Source organism: Balaenoptera physalus, assembly GCF_965194825.1.
Source record: "Balaenoptera physalus genome assembly, chromosome: 1".
NCBI classification, from domain to species: domain Eukaryota; kingdom Metazoa; phylum Chordata; class Mammalia; order Artiodactyla; family Balaenopteridae; genus Balaenoptera; species Balaenoptera physalus.
Window position 1 is genome coordinate 83,942,824 of NC_138882.1, and position 20,260 is coordinate 83,963,083.

Sequence of the window (20,260 nt, forward strand, 5' to 3'; positions counted from 1 at the left end):
GTCAAACCCATGTTCCAGGAGCAGGAGTGCCTTCCACACAGACAGCCCTGACTTCCCAGAGTGCAGGGGCTGTGAGAGGATTCCCCGGCCATCCCTCCAGGAGACCGGGCCTCACCTCTGCCCTGTCCTCTAGGGCCCCTTCTTTACAAAGGGCCTCCCCAGGAGCTATTTCTGGGCTCTGTCTACTCTAGGCCCAGCCATTAGGCCCTATCTTTTCCATCTGATGAATGGACTTGTCAGGCCACAAATCACAATCATTGATTTTACCACTGATCTTTTCTTTGGATTCTTGCAATGTGTTTAACCTCTCATGAGTCCAGTTTCCCCAGTATTCTCCCTTCTTCCCTTATTCACCAACCCTGGCCCGAGGGGATTTCCCCACCCCCCAGCCCCCGTCCCCACCTCCGCCCCCCAGATGTAACAGAGAGATAAGACGTCTTTGGAAACAGCTTTCTTTATGAGAATCTTGAGTTTCTAATGAGTCTGGCCTGGAGTGGGCTAGGTCAGTGCAAATATTCCAGGAGCACAGACGGGGGCAGCCGAGGCCAGTGTGGGAGAGATGGGGGCACTGTGGGTGGGTGAGTGAGGTGTTCTAATGATTCCTAGACCGACAGTCCCTTAGGAACCATGTGACTGTCACACTGACCTCTGAGACCTGTTGGGATGAATACTGAAGGGTGGCTGCTTGTTCTCTGTCTAGTCTGGATGGGCGACTGGCCAGCACCAGTTGGCTTGTGAGGGATGCTGTGACGCCAGCCCAACTCTGCCTACAAGCAGAGGGTGACGGCTGGAACTGAGTGGGGAGAGAACTCAGAGAAGACACTGAATGCCCCTCACTTCCCTCCCAAGGAGCTGTCCTCCTCCCCGCCTCAAAGGCCACAGAGAGCGTGGACTCTGGGATCAGTGTTGGGTTTCAGGTCCAGCACTACTCACCAGCTATCTCTTGGTCTCTCTGTGCCTCATTTTTCTTCTGTCAACAGGGGCCCCTTCCCTGCAGGACAGTGAGGGGTAAACAGTGTATCTGAAAGCAACTGGCCCAGAGCAGGCCACTGTGCACAGCAGCTAATACTGGGATTGGGAGGAGAAGCAGAACAGGAGTCAAAGCCCCACATCCTCCCTGTTTCCTTAGAGGGAAATGACCTTGCCCTTTCTGCACAGATAGCCTTCCTCCACAGAAATGCCAGCTGGGGGCTGCCTGTGTCTTGTTTGCTTTTAAATCTGCAATAACTTGGTACCAGCTGTTCCAGTTATTAGACACCTCACTGCCAGGAGACTGCCTTCCTCCTGCCACAGTTCCAGCCGTCAGAAGCAGTCTCTCATGCCCTCTTTTTCAAACAAAAAGTGGTTCTCAGATGGCCTGTGGCCTTCTCATCTCGGATGGAGATGATCCCAACTGTTTCCTCACTGCCCTCTCCCAAGCCCACCTTGCTTGGGTGCCAATCCAGTATGTCTCCCTCCCTCTTCAGATCTGGGGCCTTCAGTCCTGGCCTGGAGCTCAGTTGGGTACCCCATTCTCTCCAGAGATGCCCTGCCCCACCCCATGGAAGGGGCCAAGAGGCTTCCCTGACAACACCAAGAGAAGAGGACGGAGGACCCAAGAGTAGAAGAGACTGGTTCTCCAAAGCTTCCCAACGCCCTTGAGGGGTCAAAGTCTGTACTGACACGTGGTAACACCTTGCCTGAGCCCTCTTTCCTCCACCCGTCCTCCCCTCCTCCCCACTGGCGTGGTCCCCTAGGGGCTGCACCCAGAGATGGAGGGAATGGTACTGTCCCAGGGACCCTGCCCGGTTAACCCCTTCCATCAATCCCTCCCATCCTTGCTGTAGCCCTCGGCCAGCTGTCACCCCCATGTCACAGATGAGGATGAGCAAGTTGAGAGTTAAGTGCTTGCACAAGGTCAGCCAGCAAACAACCTCTGGGCTTCCACTTCCCCGTGTGTCGGGGGGGCCGTGGCGAGGAGTTGGACAAGCTGCTCTCCAGCAGCCCCTCTGGCACTGTCTGGTGACTTCCTTGGACAACAGCCAATTGCAGGAAGTACTGAAAGCAAGTCCAGCCACAGCAACAGCTGATGGGGCCTCCCTAGCAACCTAGACCCTGGCGAGGAACCCAGGAGAGCTGGGCTGGAGGGCCTCAGGCCAGCACCTACCCTTCAGAGGGAGGGTTCCTTTTCATTAGCTGTTTCAGGTTCCGGGATGTTTCCTCAGGGCTATGAGTCCGAGGTGGGTCCAGCCATAATACAGGCAACTCTCCATTTGCTGTTCTAGAAGAAGGGAGTCTCCATGGTGCCGAGACACTCACCCCCCAGAAGAGATGTCTGCCAGCCCATTCTGGCAGGTGGGGAAATGCGCCGAGGCACATCTCTCACAGCTGCTGGCTTCATGTCCCAGTGGCGTTCCTCCACAGCCAGTACGGGACCAGATCACCTGGGGGCCTGGGCACACACCTGTGTCAGGAGGAGCTGATCCAGAAGGGAGGCCGGAGCCTGAGCTTAGCCCGGGAATGGAACGAACCTTTGCTGAAGAGGCTCCAGAGGGCAGCCCCCCTGTTAGGCTCACCCCAGCATTCCCGGTGTTGCTCCTCTCTGGCTCCAGCTCCCCCAGACCCCATCCCTGTTTCCGGGGGCTATCTGCTCCAGGGTATGGGCGGGTCTGGAAGGAAGAGTGACATGACAAGGCAGGTGAGCCCATACCCGTCGACTCTGACCACCTCTCAGACTTGACATTCACGAAGCATCTACTCTACGCCAGGTACAGCCCTGGGCTTTTTCACAGACATCACTCCTGCCTCACAACAACCCCACGAAGAGGGCCTTACTGTCCCCGATTTATACATGAGGAAGCTGAGGCCTAGCCAGGCTTGCTCAGGATGGCTGAGAGTAAGTGGCAGAGCGGGGACCAGAATTCAGACTGTGCGCCCTGTCCAGCGCTCTGTGCCTGTGCTGTCTCCCCACCTCCAAGGTGCCTGCAGAAGCAGGCGTCCAGCCAGGCTCCAGAGAATAGCACGGTGTGTCGGACAGGCCCCTCAGGTGCGCTTGGCAGACGGACGCCTCTGTGACCCCGCTGGCCCAGCACTGAGCCCAGGCTGGGACCACAGATCAGAGCCAGTCACGTGGCGGGGGCCAGGGCAGGTGATCCCTGAAGAGGTCTGTTTCCTGGGCTAACAGGCAAGGTGGCCTCCAGCTGGCCCCTGGGAGCAGCGTCGGGATACACCCTCCAGGGACCCACAGGACAGGAAGCCGAAGGCTGGGCTCTGTGTACAGTCCGCTGTGCAGACCGGCAGTAGCAGACCTGTCCTTCCGAAGTTCTGCTTCAAGCCTGCTCAGGTTTGGTTGGGCGGGGGAAGAGGAGGAGCCAGAGCAGAAAGGATGGAGCCAGGAACAGAAGTAGGGGGACAGGAGCCATGCTGATGTGGCAGAGTTCTGGCCACTCACACCCTGCTAGGCTGGCCTCCACAGGCAGCCCTCTCCTGCCCAGCCTGCTCTGCTGCGGGCAAGAGGGCTGGGTCTGCTTAAAGCTAATGTCCTTAGTTTACTCATTCCAATGACCAGTCGGTTCAAATTGCGGCCAAGGAACAGCCTGTGAACTTGAACTCACACAGTTCAAGAATTTGGCCCTTAAGCTCCAAGCAGGTCACCCAAAGATTCAGAACTCCGAGGCTCCCCTAATACCCAGCCTTGCCCCCCACACCCTGGCCTGAGCAAGAAAGGAAGTCTAGGGAGAATCTTCACTGGGAGAAGGGGACCTGGGCCTGAGCTCTGGGCCCCTTAGAAGCAAGGGGCTGTGGGACTGGGCTGGAAGCCTCGCTCAGGATGCCGACCTCAGCTCCAGGCTAACCTCTGGGCAGGAACCCCTGCCTGCCGTGAGGCCCACCCAGCTAGCTGCTGTCCACTTAAGCAGGGACAGACATCAGGTCACACCCAGGCCTCTCTCCTCTTGCTCCTCCCTTCTGAGCTGCCATTGTGTCAGGCCAGCCCAGCACAGAGTCAGAGCCCCTGTCTCGCCCCCGTGCTCCTCCCTTTTCCCATGACTTGGAGGCAGCCGATGGTTCTGTCCCCTTCTTGTCCCCTTCCCCATCACACTTTCCTCAGGGTGGAAGGCTCCAACCACTCCATCCTCCACTTCTCAGCCTTCATGCTCAACCAGCAGCGCTATTGCCTGGCTTGGTACAAGAGGAGGAGGAGAGCAGCCAGAACACGGCGCAGCTGGTCCACAGCCTCCAGGTTGGCGCTGGCGGGGGGGCGGGCTCCAGGTGAAGTGAAAAGATGGGTCTGTGGGGGCAGCGCCCCTCTTTCTGGTAGCTCACTCATCCCTCCTCGACCCAAAACTACTGTACAACAGAGGGGTGAAGGAGCATGGAGCTGGGGAGGGCCTCACTTGGAGCTGGGAGCCGAGTTGTCTGCATGGAGGAAGGTGGCAGTGGTGTAGTTCTGGAAGAGAGGCTGCAGGAACATGCCGATGGTGCCAAAGACACAGACGAAGACAAAGATCCAAAGGAACAGACGGTCAATCACCATGGCGACATACTTCCAGTCCTCACTCACCTGGACAGAGGAGAGGAAGGACACCCAGGTATCAATCACATGATACAGGAGGGGAGTGGATCAGGTAGAAGCAGCTTCCACCACACATCACTCCTCTCACTCCACGACCCCAGAGTGACCTTTGCAAAGCATGGCCCCAGTCTTGCCTGCTTAAAAGCCTCCAGTGGCCCCACTGCCTTCAGCAGCCACCCAAACTCCCAAGTCTAAAATCAAGACCCACCCATGACAAATATGAGTCAACCACCTATCTTCCAGCCTCTGACCCAGCCTTACCAAACTCCAGTCTGTCCTCTCAGGTCTCTGTGCCTTTGGGTTTCCTTTTGGTCTAGAATTCCAGTCCTCCTTATCTCTACCTGTGAACTCCTACACATCCTTCAAAGCCTAAATCAAATGTCACCTCTTCTATGAAGGCTTCCCTGATCCCCCTGATGAGAATGAACCACTGTTTCCTCTGGGTTCCCTCAGCACTGTGTACACGTCTCTATCACGGTATTTTTACTGCACTGTATTGTCATTCCAATTTGTATGCCTGTCCCCTCCTTCCTCCCCGCCCGCCTCCTGCCACTTAAGCTATGAGCTCCTAAACTACAGGGACCCGATTTGATTCATCTTTGTAATCCCAGCATCTCAAACACAGGGTTCCGGTAAACGGGTGTTGAATTAGTGAATGAATGGCTGCCTCTGCAGGCCTCACTCCTTATATGACTGCCTGGGGAGCCCCATCCAACAGCCCCAGAGGGTGAGGACTAGATCTCAGGTGTAAACAAACCCGTCCAGAAGAAAATAACCTCTGTGGGTTTGGGAGCCAGTCACAGGGCCTGCAGGAGGCCTGGCCTCCACTCAGAGCTGCTCCACTCCGGCCTGAGTCTGGACCTTTGTACACGTGTTCATCTGTAGCCCAGCCAGCCGGGGGGATGGGAAGAGGCACTGTGCACCTTCCTTTAGTCAGCAGCTGAATAATGACTCATTCGTGTCACCCTTGTGCCTCCTATGTACCTGGCACCATGCTAGGCACTGGGGATGTGACTGAGAGCAAGACAAACACATCCTGCAGTTTACAGTCTACTGAGGGAGATGGACACAAAATTAGTAAAAATGAAATAATTACGCATTGGTGGGTGCCTATATGGAAACAAAGGATAGAGAAATGGAGGGGGAGATATAATTCAGGGTGTGATCTGGGGAGGCCTCTTTGAGGAGGTGACACCTTAAGCTAAGATCTGATAAGTGAGAAGGAGCCAGCTGAAACAATCAGAAACAATCAGACAAACCCAAACCGAGGGATCTTCGATTGGTCTGTACCCTTCAGAAATGTTTATGCCATGAAAGACAAAGCTGAGGAACCGTTCCAGATTGATGGAAACTAAAGAGACGGAACAACTAAGTGGAATTCAAGATCCTGGATTGAAGTGGGGGAGATGCTACAAAGGACATTACTGAGACAACTGAAAAAATGTTAGTATGGACTTTATATCAGATAAAGGTATTGTATTGATGCTAAATGTCCTGAATTTCATCACTGAGCCTGGGTTATGCAAGATAATATCTCTGTTCTTAGGAGAGAAAAGCTGAGGTATTTGGGATAAAGGATCACTATGTCCACAACTTACTCTCAAACAGTAGTGCAAAAATTAATAATAGTAATAATAATTTTTAAAAGGAAAAAAAGAAGGGCATTCCAAACAGAGGGACCAATATGTGCAAAGGTCCTGAGTCAGGAAAGAGCTTAGCTGGCTTAGAACAGTTGAGCAGATAAGCCAGTGACCTGAGCAGGGGAGAGATGGCACAAAGTGAGCAGGAGACATTGTGTGTTTGGATGGAGAAGCACAAGAACTGAATCAGGGAGACCATTAGGAGTCTCTGCCCTGGTCCAGGCAAGAGCTGATAGAGGCCTACAGCCAGGGAGGCAGCATGGAGATGGTGAATAAAGAAGGAAGCTGAAAATCACTTTGGAGGTTGGTTCCATAGGACAGGACTTCTGATGATTTGGATGGTGGGGGACGTAAGAAAGAGAGGAGTCAAGGATGACTGCAGGTTTTTGGTCTAAACCATTGGGTGGATGGTGATGTCATTTACTAAAAGATGGGGAGATTGGAGGAGGAGCAAGTTGGTGGTGGGGATGTAGATTAAGCACTCAGTTTTGGACATGTTAAGTTTGAGATGCCTGTGAAGCATCCAAGTAGGTCATTGCATCCTCATCACCTAACTCAGTAAATGCACATTACATGAGTGGACTGCAGTGGGGGAGGCAGAGGCAGTGACGCAGCCGGTCAACCCCCTGCATGCACCACCGGCATCTCCCACTTGGCCTCAGCCACCTCTGAGGCTCCCGCCCCATTTCCTCATGACTTGGTCCCTCTCTTCTTCCTTCAGGACCATAACTTGCTCCTTAGCTCAAGCCTCAGCTCCTGCCCTCCCAGGGAATAGAAACACCAGGCTCTGAAGCATCCCCCCCCACCAAAAAAAAAAACCGGTAGTGCAGGAGCCCACCCTTCCTCATCCCCCAAGCCGGAATGGCTGCAATCCAGTGGAAACATGGCCAGTCACCAGAGCAACAGCTGAGCCACAGCCTGCAACCAGCCAGGTACCCAAAGACTGATTGCCAGATGGGGCCAGCCACAGCCCAAAGTGGGGGGAAGTCAACCCATCATCTTCCCCCCCATCCCCTGGCTCAGTGTTCCCCTTCTGAGAGTCACTGCAGAAAGATCCCAGTGTGCAGAAAGCTCAGGGTGGGTCTTAAAAACCCTCGCCTCCACCTGCCCCCACCTCCGTAAATAGTCCACAAGGGCATCCCCTGAGGACCCAGAAGAGCAGGAAAAGGATATTGGTTTGGGACTCTTTGCTCTTCCCAGCAGCTGGTGGAACCTCTTAACCACCCCCACCCCTCCCATACACACTTTCTACTGCCCTCAATTTTGCCCCCCGACGCGGGGCACTCAAAGGACTCATCTCCATTTGTGCTAAGAGCTGCAGGTTAACAACATGGGCTTGGGAGTACAAGCGGCAGAGAGGGTGTCTGGGGTCAGAGCCACGGGCCAGCTGCAAACCCAGAAGGGCCTCCTCCACTTCCTGGCCACCCTCCCAACACTAACGAGACTCACGATGCCCCAGCTGAGGCATTTTGCTCTGGATACTAGTCCTCAGGAAGCCGCAAGGTCATCCTGTACCAACTGCAGCTTAGGCGGTGCCGCCTCCCGGAAGTCAGAGAAGAGGCCACGCCAGCGCCCAGGCCCACAGACCCCGGCCGGACTCTCACTGCCCACATCCTGCACTCCCGTTAGCTCCTCGGTGTCTGTCTGCGCAGGTATCGAGGGCCCTGCAGCCCGCATCCCACGCCCGAGTCCCCGCGCCTCACTCACGCTCTGGTCGTCGTCCTCGCTCCGCATGTGGTCCGCGATGAAGCGCACGCCGTCCACCGCCTCCCGGAGGCCGCAGCCACACGGCCCCCCAGAGCGCCCGGGGCCGGCTGCTGGCGCCGGCTCCGAGCCAAAGGCCCCAGCCAAGCCCTGGACAGACGCGTGGTTGACGAAGCACGTGCAGGAGTCTGCCCCCAGGGCTTCGCGGAAGAAGAGGGCGCCGGCTCCCTCCCGCCCGCGCTGGCGCCGCCGCAGGCGCAGGCGTTGGCGGGCGCAGCGGTGGCGCGGCTGCTGCATGAAGAGCAGCGTGGGCAGCTTCTCCAGGAAGATGACCTTGACCCAGGGAGCCATGGTGTGCGTGGTGGGTGAGCGGTGGTGCACGTTGAGCACGCACACGCTGGTGACGATGGAGAAGGTGACTAGCACCATGGTGAACATGAGGTACTTGCCTACAAGCGGCACATCGAGGGAGGTGGGCGGCACGATCTTGGAGATGAGCAGCAGGAAGACGGTGAGCGCCAGCAGCACGGAGATGCACAGCGTCATCTTCTCGCCGCAGTCAGATGGCAGGTAGAAGACAAGGATGGCTAGTGAGGTGATAAGCACGCAGGGGATGATGAGATTGATGGTGTAGAAGAGTGGCTTGCGGCGGATGATGAAGTCGTACGTGATGTCCACATAAGTGGAGTCGTCCGGGTTCTCGTTGCGCCGGCCCGGCAGCGCAACAATGTCCCACTCGCCACTGGGCGTGAAGTCGTCCAGGCTGGCCACGTCACTCTTGAGCACCAGGTCAATCTCCGTGCGGTCGTAGGTCCACGAGCGGAACTTCATGGTGCAGTTCTGCTGGTCAAATGGGAAGTGCTTTACTTCGATCTTGCATGCACTCTTGTAGATGGCAGGCGGCAGCCAGAAGATGCTGCCATCATAGGAGACCACGGCATTGGAATAGAAGGACACCTCGTACATGCCGTCAGCACTGCCAAGGGATGAGCGCAGTCAGCCCTGGCCTAAGCATTCCTCCACCCCACCCATCAACCCAGCCCTGAGTGGGAAGAGAGGAAAGCCAAAGGGATATATGGGAAGAGGGTAACCATCCAGGGGTACAGGGAGGAGGAGCAGGAATTGAGCAAGAAGGGGATCTGGGTGGGTTGGTGAGGAGAAGAGGTGTCCTGGTCAGAAGGCCTCAGAGACAGAAGAGGGTGATGAAGAGGGGAGGCACATCTGCCACTTGTCATGCATTCTGTAAGCTGGTTGCTCCACATGAAGGTGGAGAAGTTAGGGGAGCCAGGGAGGCCAGAGTGAGGAGCCCCAACCAACGGACAGGGACAGGGGCAGGTGGGAGGAGGAGACGGTCCCTAGTGGCTATGGACTAGTGGCTTTGGGTCTTCGAGATAAGAGGGATTATTGCAGGAGAGGGGCTGGAACCTGGAGGAGAAACTGGGATCTCCAAGTTCTTTGACCCTCCCCAATCCTCCTGGAAAGCCTATTCTTGAATCAGTTTAGGCACTGGGGGCTGTCAATACTCGTTTTTATGCCACTGCAGCTCCAAACACTAGGAGTCCTAACTGGCTGAGAGGGAGCTGGCCATGGCCCAAGTTACCTTGGCTGTCCACATTATACCTCACTGGTTTGGGTCTGTCTGTCTGGGTAGTGACTTGTCTTTGCCAATGAAAAGTCCCTCTGTCCCCCAGCATGAGCTAATTTACTTTCCCCAAGACCTGAGTACTCCCATGGTCTCCTCCAGCCTTCCCATCCCTCCAGGGTCACCTACTTGTTGTATAGGACCACATCTGGGAGCCAGATGTGTTTGGAAGGGAGCCGAACTTTCTTCATGTTGTCAAATTCCTCAGGCTTCCAGGTGAGGCGATAATCCTCCCACTCCTGGGAAAGGGAGAGAGGGAGGCAGCACCAACCTCTGCCCTGGGAGGGGCTCAAGGTCAAGGACAGGGACAAGAGGAGGCCTATCTGGCTTGAGGAAGTTTTGAAAAGTCATTGCATCCCCACAGTGACTTCTCTGCCCAGCAAAAGTGTCTTCTCATTTAATTTGCATAGCCAAGCCAAGATATTAGAATTTACGTTTTACAAATGAGAAAATGGATCTTGCAGAGTTTAACATATTCAAAGTTACAGAGCTGTGAGTAGAAGAACCAAAATTCAAATCCAGTTATTTAGGACTCCAAAGTCTATAAATTTCTGCCTCTCTTGAGGACATTAAAGAGGGAAAAGCACATGCCCCCCAGGGGTGTGGACAGGAAGAGTGCTAACCTGGGTCAGCCAGACGTTGGTGGTCATGATCTGCTCCCGCTCATGCTGCAGGGAAGAAGAGAAGCTGCTGAGAAGTGCCCCACCCCCACCCCTCAAGCCTGTGGTCCCACTACACCACCCAGGTTCCTTCCCCCACCTCCCCAAGCCTTGGGAACTCCAGAAGAATAAGCACAAACACATTCTGGCTATGCTGACTTCAGTAGCTGGGCAGAGAGTTTGGGACCTTCACTCACCACACTGATGAGCTGGGCCAGTGATACCATGAGCTGTACCGTCACCAGCTCAGAGCCATTGGTGGCCGGGCGGATAAGCTTATTGTAGCGGGAGGGATCCAGGAGATGCTCCACCAGCCGCTCCTCTGTGTCTGTACCACAGACTCCTGGGTAGTGTGGGTGGAGGGCAAGAGGTAAGTACATAGGCAAGGAGGTCCCACCCAGGATCCCGCTCTCCCTAGGCAAGTGGTACAACCTAGGCCCAAACAGGAGGCTGTAGCTTCCCACAGCCCCATCCTTAAGGATATAGCAAAATGCTTAGGTTACCCCCTGGAGGCCCCTCATAGAGAAGTCCCTCTCTGAGATCACTGACCAAGGAGCCCAGACAGCCCCCCACAGTCCCCCACTAAGAACCCATTCTGCAAGGATTAGTGGAGACCCTGCTCTTCCTGCAAGGTCTCAGAGGGTGGTTTCAAAATAATTGAAATTTCTGTCTCCATGGCTTCCCCTAGAAGATACCTACAATTCAAGGAAGGTTCTGGAGGGTGGTGAAAGGGGAACAGTTATTCATGTCCCACCATACAGCCTTTCTCCTCAGTCAGTGCCCATCTATGTGTGCAAGTAACATTGTGTGCCTCTACATGTGACTGGCTGTGACCCCCTCCCCCCAAAGGTACTGGGTTGGAGTAGAATAGTTGGGCTGCCTGAGCTCTGGGTCAGGGCATATATTTAGTCCCAAGTTGCGCACCTACAGGAGCCCACCTCTCATGAGATTGTAGGCAGGTATGGAAAGCTCATTTAGTTGTATATTCCCTTTGTACCTGCCCCACCACACACTCTATCTCCTTCTGCAACCCCCCACCCCCTCAGAGATTCCTCCCTGGCCCTCCGCCTGGCAGAGCTTCTTCCCTTCCGAGTCTCCTGTCCACTCTACAAGAGAGTTGAGAAGTTGCTTCTTTCCCCCTCCTGCCTTGCCCCTTTGGAGTGAGCAAAATCAGGGGTCCAATATGAGGGACAGAAAATGATGGAGAGCCAAGGGAGGGTGCTGAACCAGGTAGATTTTCTTGAGATAATGTTTCACAAGAAGTCAAATGGCATCTCAGCTGCAATCAGACTCTCCCCTTCCTTCCACCCCAGATAGCCTGGGGAGATCCCCTCCCTCCTTCCTGTCTGTGCCCACACCCTCTCCACCACCCCTGCCCAGGTTGCCCTCTCTTCCCAGCATCACTTCGGGTATGTCCTCCTCCCAGTTCAGTCTCCCAGGTACTCCCTGCGGTCCCGGGGGTCTCTCCCCTAACCCCTAACAGACTCCCCGCCTTAGGGATCCCTCCCGTACACCTTCGAGACTGAGTGAGAATGAGCGCGGCGACTTGTCCTTACCTGAGCACAGCCCGAGGAGGCCAAAGCTGAGGAGCAGCGCCATGGGGCCCGAGCGCCAGGCCATGCCTCTGGCATAGCTCGCGGGCTCGCCTAAAGCTGCCGAAGCGCGCCGCAGGCCGGAGGGCCGCGGGCGGGGCGCTGTCCGTGGTGCTGAAACCGCTCCCGCACCGCCCGCGACCAGCTGGCGCTGAGCCCAGGTTGTGCTCGCAGCCTTTGGTGCTGCAGTGCCGACCGCCACGGCGGTTCCCAGGGCTCAAAGAGCTGGTTGCGAGAAGGAACCAGCTTCTCGTTTATCCCGGTCTGAGCAGGAGGAGGCTTTTCCGGCTGCTCTTCCAGGGAATACAATTGGGACGGTGAGGGGGAGGAGTCTCCGCCCCGGAGGCGGAAGCGCAAGAGCTCAGAATAAAAGGGGTCCCTGCGTTGGGTATTCTTCTGCTGGTCCTGCTTAGTTAGGGTGTACGTGAGGCGGAAGAAGGGCGGCTCACCGGACAGTGGAGGAGTTCTGAAGCCCCTGCGTTGGGACAGGACCCTGGAGGGGTCTGAAAAGGCTCCGGAAGAAAGCGCGAGTAAGACAAATAGGTCAGGACCCACTAAGCACTGGGGACCGAGGGCCAGAATGAGGGGGTGGGAGTCGGAAGGAGTTTCTGGAGTTCCCACCTTCTTTCTTTTCTCTTACCAAGCCCAAATGATCCTGCTTCCAGGGAAGGCTGAGGATGCAGCCAAGAAAATGCATTTTAGGCCCTTAGAGAAAGAGACAGGGGGCTGTAGGTTTGCTATTTTAAGAAAGCAAGCAGTTTTGGAGTCTGGAAACAGGATCCCCTCACCTGTTTCCACCTCTACCAACATAGAAGGCCAAGCTTCCTGCCCTCCCCCAGGGGATCTGCGGTGGGGACATGTGGACATCTCCTGAAAAGAAGGTGACCTTCAAGAGTGGAAAGGTAAATGGCCCTTATCAATTAGTCTTTCTCACCCACATTCCCTTCCTCTCCAGTCTTTGGCTTCTGTGTGACAAGGGGGGATCAGAGGATGATTTCACAGAGGCCAGCCCAAGAATGAAGCTAACACAAAGGAAAGCAAAGATGAGACAGAGACAGAGAGAGGTGTCAAAACTCAATCTTTGATCTTGAAAGCCCTGAACTTTTAACTTCTGAGCCAATAAATGTTTCCCTTTTTTCTTAGGGGGATTTTTGTCATTTTCAACCAAAAGATTCCTGACTAAAGCAGCCTTATCATACATCAAGGCACTGTCTTATTCCATCTCTGCCCACTTCTTCAACCTCCTCTGGGCCACTACCCCCAGCCCCACACTCCTCTTGGCAATGTCTTTAAGATCCTCCCAACCTCCACACTTCAGGGCCTTTTAAACATGTAGTTTCCTTGATTCTTTGATCACCCATTTCCCCTCAACCACTTTCTACTTTACTTTGTACACGTGGCAGAAACATCAGTTCCTCAAGGAAGCTGTGCCTGACCAAAGATTAGGTCAGGTGCCCTGCTACATGTTTCCAGAGGATGATCAATGAGTAAATAAATCAATCTAAGGTGGTGGCTGTCTATCCTGCTAGATCATGAACCAGCACAGTGTCTGGCGTATTGTGAGGGCTCAGCAAATAAGGCAAAGGGCTGGTATAGGACTGAAATCTTTTAACATGTAGAGGAAAATTCCTCTCTAAAAGCTCAGCCAAAAGCAATTTATTTACATGTACTTACTTCCTGGAATTGAGGAGGAAAAGCAAGACAAGTATCAGCAAAGGGCTGGAGAGGATGTGGGATGACTACAGGCCCCATAATGCACATGGAAGTGGCCATAAAGCTGCACGACAAGCTCCAGGGCATGTGCATGTGTAAACATGTAATCATCTCTTAAGAATTCCAGAAATCTTGGAACCAACAAAAGATGTAGAGAATAAAAGCCTTAAGGAAAATGGGAGGAATGTGTATAGTCACTCCACTTGGCAAAAGGGTCCAAGATGGGAAGAAGACACCCCCTTCAGTAATTCAGATCAACGTTTGTTGGGTATCTACTGTATGGGTGTTGAAGCAGTGATCAAAAAGACCTAGTCCCAGCTATTAAGGAGATCACAATTTGGTGGCAAAGACTTGTTACACCATGCGGTGGCTGCTCTAGTAGAGTATAAACAAGGTGCTTTGGAAGCACAGAGGAGAAAGAGGTTCATAGTGCCTGAGAGCCTGGAGGGGATGGAGATGAAAATTGAGATTGGAAGGATGAGAAAGCCAATAAGACAAAGGTGGCTAAAAGGCATTCAAACTCCTGAAGGAGAGAGACAGGGAGCTTTACATGTAGATAGTACTTAGTACTTTAATCTTTTGGTGGAAGCTGGGTGATTGAAGAAGGCTGTGAAAGTCTTCTCTTATGAAAATCTCTCTCTGGAGTGGTTGCTTGTCCCTGTATTGATAGACTGGAAAGTCCTTTGCTTGCTTGAAGCCCTTGGTCACTCCCTGATGCTCCTCTCAGGTCAGTCAGGGCAGCCTGTTCACCTTGACCCCTACTTTTTCTTTTCAAATTCCCCAGCTTTTATTTCAAGTTTAATTCCAGCCTGGCAGGGAGTGAGTCCTCCGAGCACAACCACTCAGTGGCCGAGGAGAACTGGAACACCCTTCCTCACTCCCTCATGTCTCCCACACACACCCCTTCCATATCCACCAGGGAGGGAGGACGGGTCCGGAACCATGCAGGGTGATGGATACATAAAGGAGTATCAGCCCTCAGGCAAAATAGTGACCAGGCAAGGTTTTGGTGGGACACTCCTAGTGCCCCTGATGGTAAGGAACATTTTCTCTTGAAAGGCATTACAATGTTATTTTCCTTTAAGATATTTTAAATTTAAAAACTTACTACCAGAGTAATACATATCCATAAAGAGCAATTAGAAAACACAAGTTAGCAAAACACAAACTAGATTCATAATCTTACCTCCTAGCAAAAAAATCGCTGTTAGCATTTCATATATATACAGTATATCTCCACATTTATCTATGTGTACTTAGATATAATATACATGCAAAAAGTATGTAAATTATAAGTGTACAGTGAGATAAATTTTCACAACATGAACACAGCCGTGTAACTCCCACCTAGATTTAAAAAAAAAGAGAACGTTACCAATATCCAGAAGCCCCCCACTATGTTCCCTCCAGGCATTATTCCCTCCTCTTGGAAAATAACATCATTGGTGGGGGGAGGGATGAATGGGGAGTGACTGCCTAAGAGGTACTGCTTGAAGTTCTGGAACTAGAGAGAGGTAATGGTTACCCAACTTTGTGAATGTATTGCATGCCACGGAATTGCACACTTTAAAATGGTTGAAATGATAAATTTTATGTTATGGGTATTTTCCCACAATTAAAAAAAAATGACCCAAAAAAAGTAAACTCTATTCTGACTTCTAATAGCATAGATCAACTTTGCCTTGCTGAATTTTATATAAATGGAATCATAATCTTTTGTGGGTTTTCTTTTTTTTCCCAACATTATATTAGAAAGAATCAAGGGCATTGTTGAATGTAGTTGTAGTTCATTCATCTTCACTGCTGTAGACTATTCCACTGTATAAATATACCATTGTTTATCCATTCCGCCGCTGATAGAAATCTGGGTTGTTTTCTCTTTTGGACTATTAAAAATAATACCGCTATGAACATTCTTGTTCATGTTTGTGGTGTACAAATGTATGTATTTTCATTTACTTTTTTAAAAGGAGCACACTGTAAAATAGCTCTGTAACCTCCTTTTTCTTTTACTATTTCTGAAACATCTCTCTATACCAATAATTATTCTTTGATAACTATTTTAACAGCTGCATAGTATTCCATTGTAGGTAAATGTTTGCACATACCTTTAATAGTTTCCAAGTGAAATTGCTGAGTCAAAGGTTTTTTTAGTTTTGTGATTATTTAATCATTTATTGCTAAATTGACCTCCAGAAGGATTGATACTATTAGGGTTACCCCGGGGCCCCAGGCTAAAGCACCCATGACCAACACCTCTACGATCTTGCCTGTGCTGAGCCCCTCCCTTGTCCTCTTCCCCTCTTCTCCTAAGTCATTTCTCCTTTGTCTTAGGCATTTCTGCCCAACCTCCTTCTACTTTAGGGCCAGTTCTTTAAAAACATCCCCCCATTTCCATCTAAGTAACTTCTACTTTCACATTCTTTCTTGGGAGTTAATCCTGACTACTAGCACCCTTCAAGGCCCTTACCCTCCTTCATCCCTGTTATTGCATTTGTCACATTGTATTACAGTTGATTACATCTGGCTCCACTTCATCCATTACCACCTGCTCCTAAGAGCAGGGGTAAGAAATACAACAAAAATGATAACATGAGTAGCAGCTGTCATGTGAGGAGCCAAGAATCAAGCCAGGCTGTCCCCACAGGGACTGAGCTTACTTGTCTCTGCATCCCCAGTGTTTATTACAGTATCTGGCAAAGAGCAAGTGCTCAGGACACATTTGTTGCATCAGTGACAGAATGCTGTGCTTCTGGGAGCAACTCAAAGGAGAAGGCTGCTCACTCTGCCCAAAACAAGTGCATCTGTTCACTCTGATAAGACATGACCTTTTGGAGAAGAAAAAAAAAAAATCTCTGTAATTCATTTTCCATAGAGCAGCCAGAGTGATTTTTTTTTTTTTTTTTTTTTTTTTTTTGCCTTGTGGGATCTTAGTTCCCCCGCCAGGGATCGAACCTGGGCCCACGGCAGTGAAAGCACCAAGTCCCAATCACTGGACCACCAGGGAATTCCCCAGAGCGATCTTTTAATATTTTAAATCAGATCATGCCACTCCCTGCTTAAAATCTTTCAATGGTTTCCCGCTGTACTTTGAATAAAACCCAACAACTTACTGTGGTCTCTATTCTTCACTGGCCTCATCTCCTACCCCTCTTCCTCTTCTTTCATGAGACTCAAGCTATGCTGATCCTCTATTTTTTAAAAAATGAGCTCTTACTGTGTGCACTGGACTGAGCACTTTTCATGTGTTATCTCACGTAATCCTCCCAACAAACATATGAGGTAGGGTGGTTTCCATGTTAGAGATGCTGAAAGTGAAGCATGACAGGCTAAGTAACTTGCCCAAGGTCACACCACTAGCAGCTGGCAGAGCTGGGGTTCAAAGCCCATGCTCTCAGCCGGTATATCATGAGCTTCCTGCTTCTAGACCACGCCACCTTTGTTCTCACTCATGGTCTTGGAGGTTGGCTCTCCCTGATGGAATGCTCTTTGCCAGTTCCTCCCAGGCCTGCCTTCTCTTCATCAGATCTCAGCTCAAACCCCACCTCCCTAGGGAGAACTCCCCTGACTACTGGACTTAAAGTAACCCCCAGTCATTCTCTCCCACATGACCCTACTTTAATTCCTTGCCTCTACTTACCAGTCTGATATTCCTCTGGTTATTTTATTCATAACTCCTTGAACTTAGAATGTAAGTGCCATGGGAGCTGGGATACTGTTTGTCTACTGCTGTATATTCATACCTCCACCAGTGTCTGACACATGACAAAGCTCCATAAATGTTTACTGAATGGTGAGTACCTCTTGACTTTGTGGCAGTTAACAGTAATCATAGCAGTTGCAGGGTTTAGCATTTGCTGAGCAATGTACTATGTGCCCAGCACTGTAAGATGTGTTAATCATCTTACATATCCCATTTCATCTACACTGGCACAATGACCCACGCTGCAAGTCAGAGTGTCATACCCATTTTACAGATAAGGAAACTGCATTTCACAGAAATTAAATAACTTGCCCAGGGTCACAGAGCTACCAAATCAGAGAAGCTCAAATCTAAGCCCAGTTCTGTCTGACTCCCCAGTCTATGCTCTTTCCACTCAGCTGTGCTGCCCCCTTTATGGTCTAATTCAAAGAAGAGCTGTAGCTGACTCTCTCGTTAACACCTATGGCTCTGCCTCTCTCCCAAACTCAGAACCCACACCCTACTGCATGTCCGGGAGATTGTCCACGTCGCCCTCCCTCCACACACTCAATGTGTTTGTAACTCTCCACCTTTCCCACAAAGTTTAGCTCTCCTTTGAGAAGTCTTACCCTCTGTTAGCACTACTACCATTAGTTACCCAGGCATCCAGAGCCTCTCAAAATTCTAGTGACTTTTTGATCATCCTGCATCTTAAAATAAAGCCCAAGTTCCTAAACATGGGTTTGAATATCTGCCAAGACTTAACCCCTGCCTAGCTTACCTTCATCACTCTCTCTTCCTCACCCTAGACACAGGCCTACTTTCTGTTCCTCCAGCTTGCCATAGTCCTACCTCAGTACCTTTGCACATGCCACCCCTTCTGCCTCAGACAGTGTCCAGTCTCTCCTCCCTTAGGTAATTCTACTTACCCTTCAGAATTTAGCATATCACTTGTTCAGGGAGGCCTTCCCAGATCTCTAGTCTTGTTCTTTGAGGCACTTAACCATAACTGCAATTAAGTGGATGGATGTGTAACAAACAACTCATGAAGTATCTCACTTTCTCCCAGCCTGAATACATGGAAAAGGTGAAGACTGGGTCTGTCTCGCTCAGTGCTGCATTCCCAGTGCGTCACGTGTCACAGATGCTCAGTACATATTTGTTCTTCTCTAATGAGTTTGCTTTGTCAACTCCACCTTTATCATGTCTGTTTCCCCCAGTAGAATGTAAGCTCTGAGGGCAGGGATTTTTTTGTTTTATTCACTCCTGTTCCCCTAGCACACAAGTGTTCATTAAATTAATATATCCATAACTTCCTTTCCATTTCTAATGCCCCTGCCCTACACATCTCAGCAGAACACCAGGTATGACTCCCCACTAGGCTTCTAGATGCCAGAGGACTCTCCCAGCCAGAGAGCTGAAATGCTGAACACACCAGCAGAGGAAGCGACTGAGCTCATCCCAGTGACCACGACTTGAATTTCCTCCTTGGGGGCCTTAGAGTCTGTGCAACATTGTGAGACTGTCTCATCATGTTGTTTTCTTGTAATTAAAACTCTTTATAAAATATGGAATTCAGGATCTTCCAAATGGCTGCATTTGTGGTTTTCTTGGGTAAGGGCTAGAGTCAGTGGACATGTGAAAACTTCTTGAGAAAGCATCAGAGGAAAGCAGAGATGGGTAAGGCATGGACTTTGGAGACATGCCCAGGAACTCTCCTTACTAGCTGTAAATCCTTGGGCAGTCACTCCTTTTCCCCTCTTGTAAAACAGGGATAAAAATGCTTCCCTTGCAATGTTGCTGGCTGGGGTGGGGTGGGGGGGGGCGTGCAGACGGGGTGAGGGGGTTTAGAAATATTTGCAGGATACCCTGACTCAGGAAGTGCTCAGTAAACGGGAATTCTTTTCTTTTTTAATTGATGTTAATTGATTTACAATACTGTGTTAGTTTTGGGTATACAGCAAAGTGATTCAGATATATATCAATATATATATCTTTTTCAGATTATTTTCTATTATAGGTTATTACAAGATACTGAATATAGTTCAATTAACGGGAATTCTTACCACAGCCTTTTATGCCCCCAACTTGCGCATAGAGACACAGAGGTGACATGTAGCTAACTGTTCAGCCTTCTCAAAGGAGATAAATAGCCCCAGGAGGACCAGGAACACATCTCAATCATCTTTGAATACCCAGAGCCCAGCTTAGCCAAAGAAGGCCTTTATCAACCGCCACTGACAATATAAATGAATAGCCCAGCACAAAGAACCGAGGTGCACAGTCAGCTTCCAACAAAGGCTAACTCATTTCAGTCCAAGTGAAAGGAGAAGGTGGCAATCCGGCCAGCTTCTCAAGCGCCGAGTTGGCTCGGTAGATTCCATCAGGCCCTACCACGGGCTAACACCAGCCCTTGGCAGAGGAACCTCAGCCAGCTTTGTCCTTTGTGATAGTGCCACCTAGCGAGGCCCCGGAGGCACTGCCACCTACTCCTGGCAATGCCAGGACCACTGCGACAAGGTGTTAGCCGGTGAGACTTGGGACTGGGATTGTGGTCTCCTTTCATCTTATTGCTTGGTTAATGGTTTAGACTAGTGCTGCTCTCCTTTCGTGTCGTGTCTCCCGTGTCGTCCCTCCCCACCCGCCTCGTCCAGACCCAAGGAATCTGATAAGCGCGAAGAGTGAGCTATCGTCTACCCGTCGTACATTAATTGACCACCGATCCCTTCGTGATCTCCTTGCATCCAATCCTTGGGAGCAGGCAAAGCAAGCATTATTATCCTCATCAAAGTCATCGTACAGATGAGGAAACTGAGGTAAGGTGGTTAACCCAAGGCCACGGAACGTCCTATAACCCAAGCCTCCTGTAACCGGGTCCCTGGTTCCTTCCCCAATCACACGCCCCTCATTTCAGTGTGTCCCCAAGGGGGCAAAGCGTCAGGGACCCTGCGCCAAGGACAGGCGTGTGAGCGCAGGATAAATACGGTACAGCGGCGTCCGCAGCTCTCCCACTTTCTTTTCTGCCCACCAAGCGCCCGGCACGTTCACAGCGGCTCAGGGCGGGGGAAGAGGGGCC

The 20,260-nt window shown here is 51.3% G+C and overlaps 1 protein-coding gene across 2 annotated transcripts; it reads right to left on the reverse strand.

Moving 5' to 3' along the window:
* Positions 1-436: 436 nt before the first annotated feature.
* Positions 437-18,542, reverse strand: CHRNB2 (cholinergic receptor nicotinic beta 2 subunit). Of its 2 annotated transcripts, none has more exons than XM_082435783.1 (6): positions 11,754-18,542; positions 10,395-10,540; positions 10,162-10,206; positions 9,668-9,774; positions 7,900-8,872; positions 437-4,540 (listed from the first exon to the last, which is right to left on the reverse strand). In XM_082435783.1, the coding sequence occupies exons 1-6, from the start codon at positions 11,815-11,817 to the stop codon at positions 4,370-4,372; spliced, it is 1,506 nt and encodes a 501-aa protein (XP_082291909.1). In that variant the 5' UTR covers positions 11,818-18,542; the 3' UTR covers positions 437-4,369. The 2 variants fall into 2 exon arrangements, with proteins under 2 accessions (XP_082291909.1, XP_082291908.1); XM_082435782.1 differs by having other exon boundaries at positions 9,668-9,777.
* Between the last annotated feature and the right edge of the window lie 1,718 nt (positions 18,543-20,260).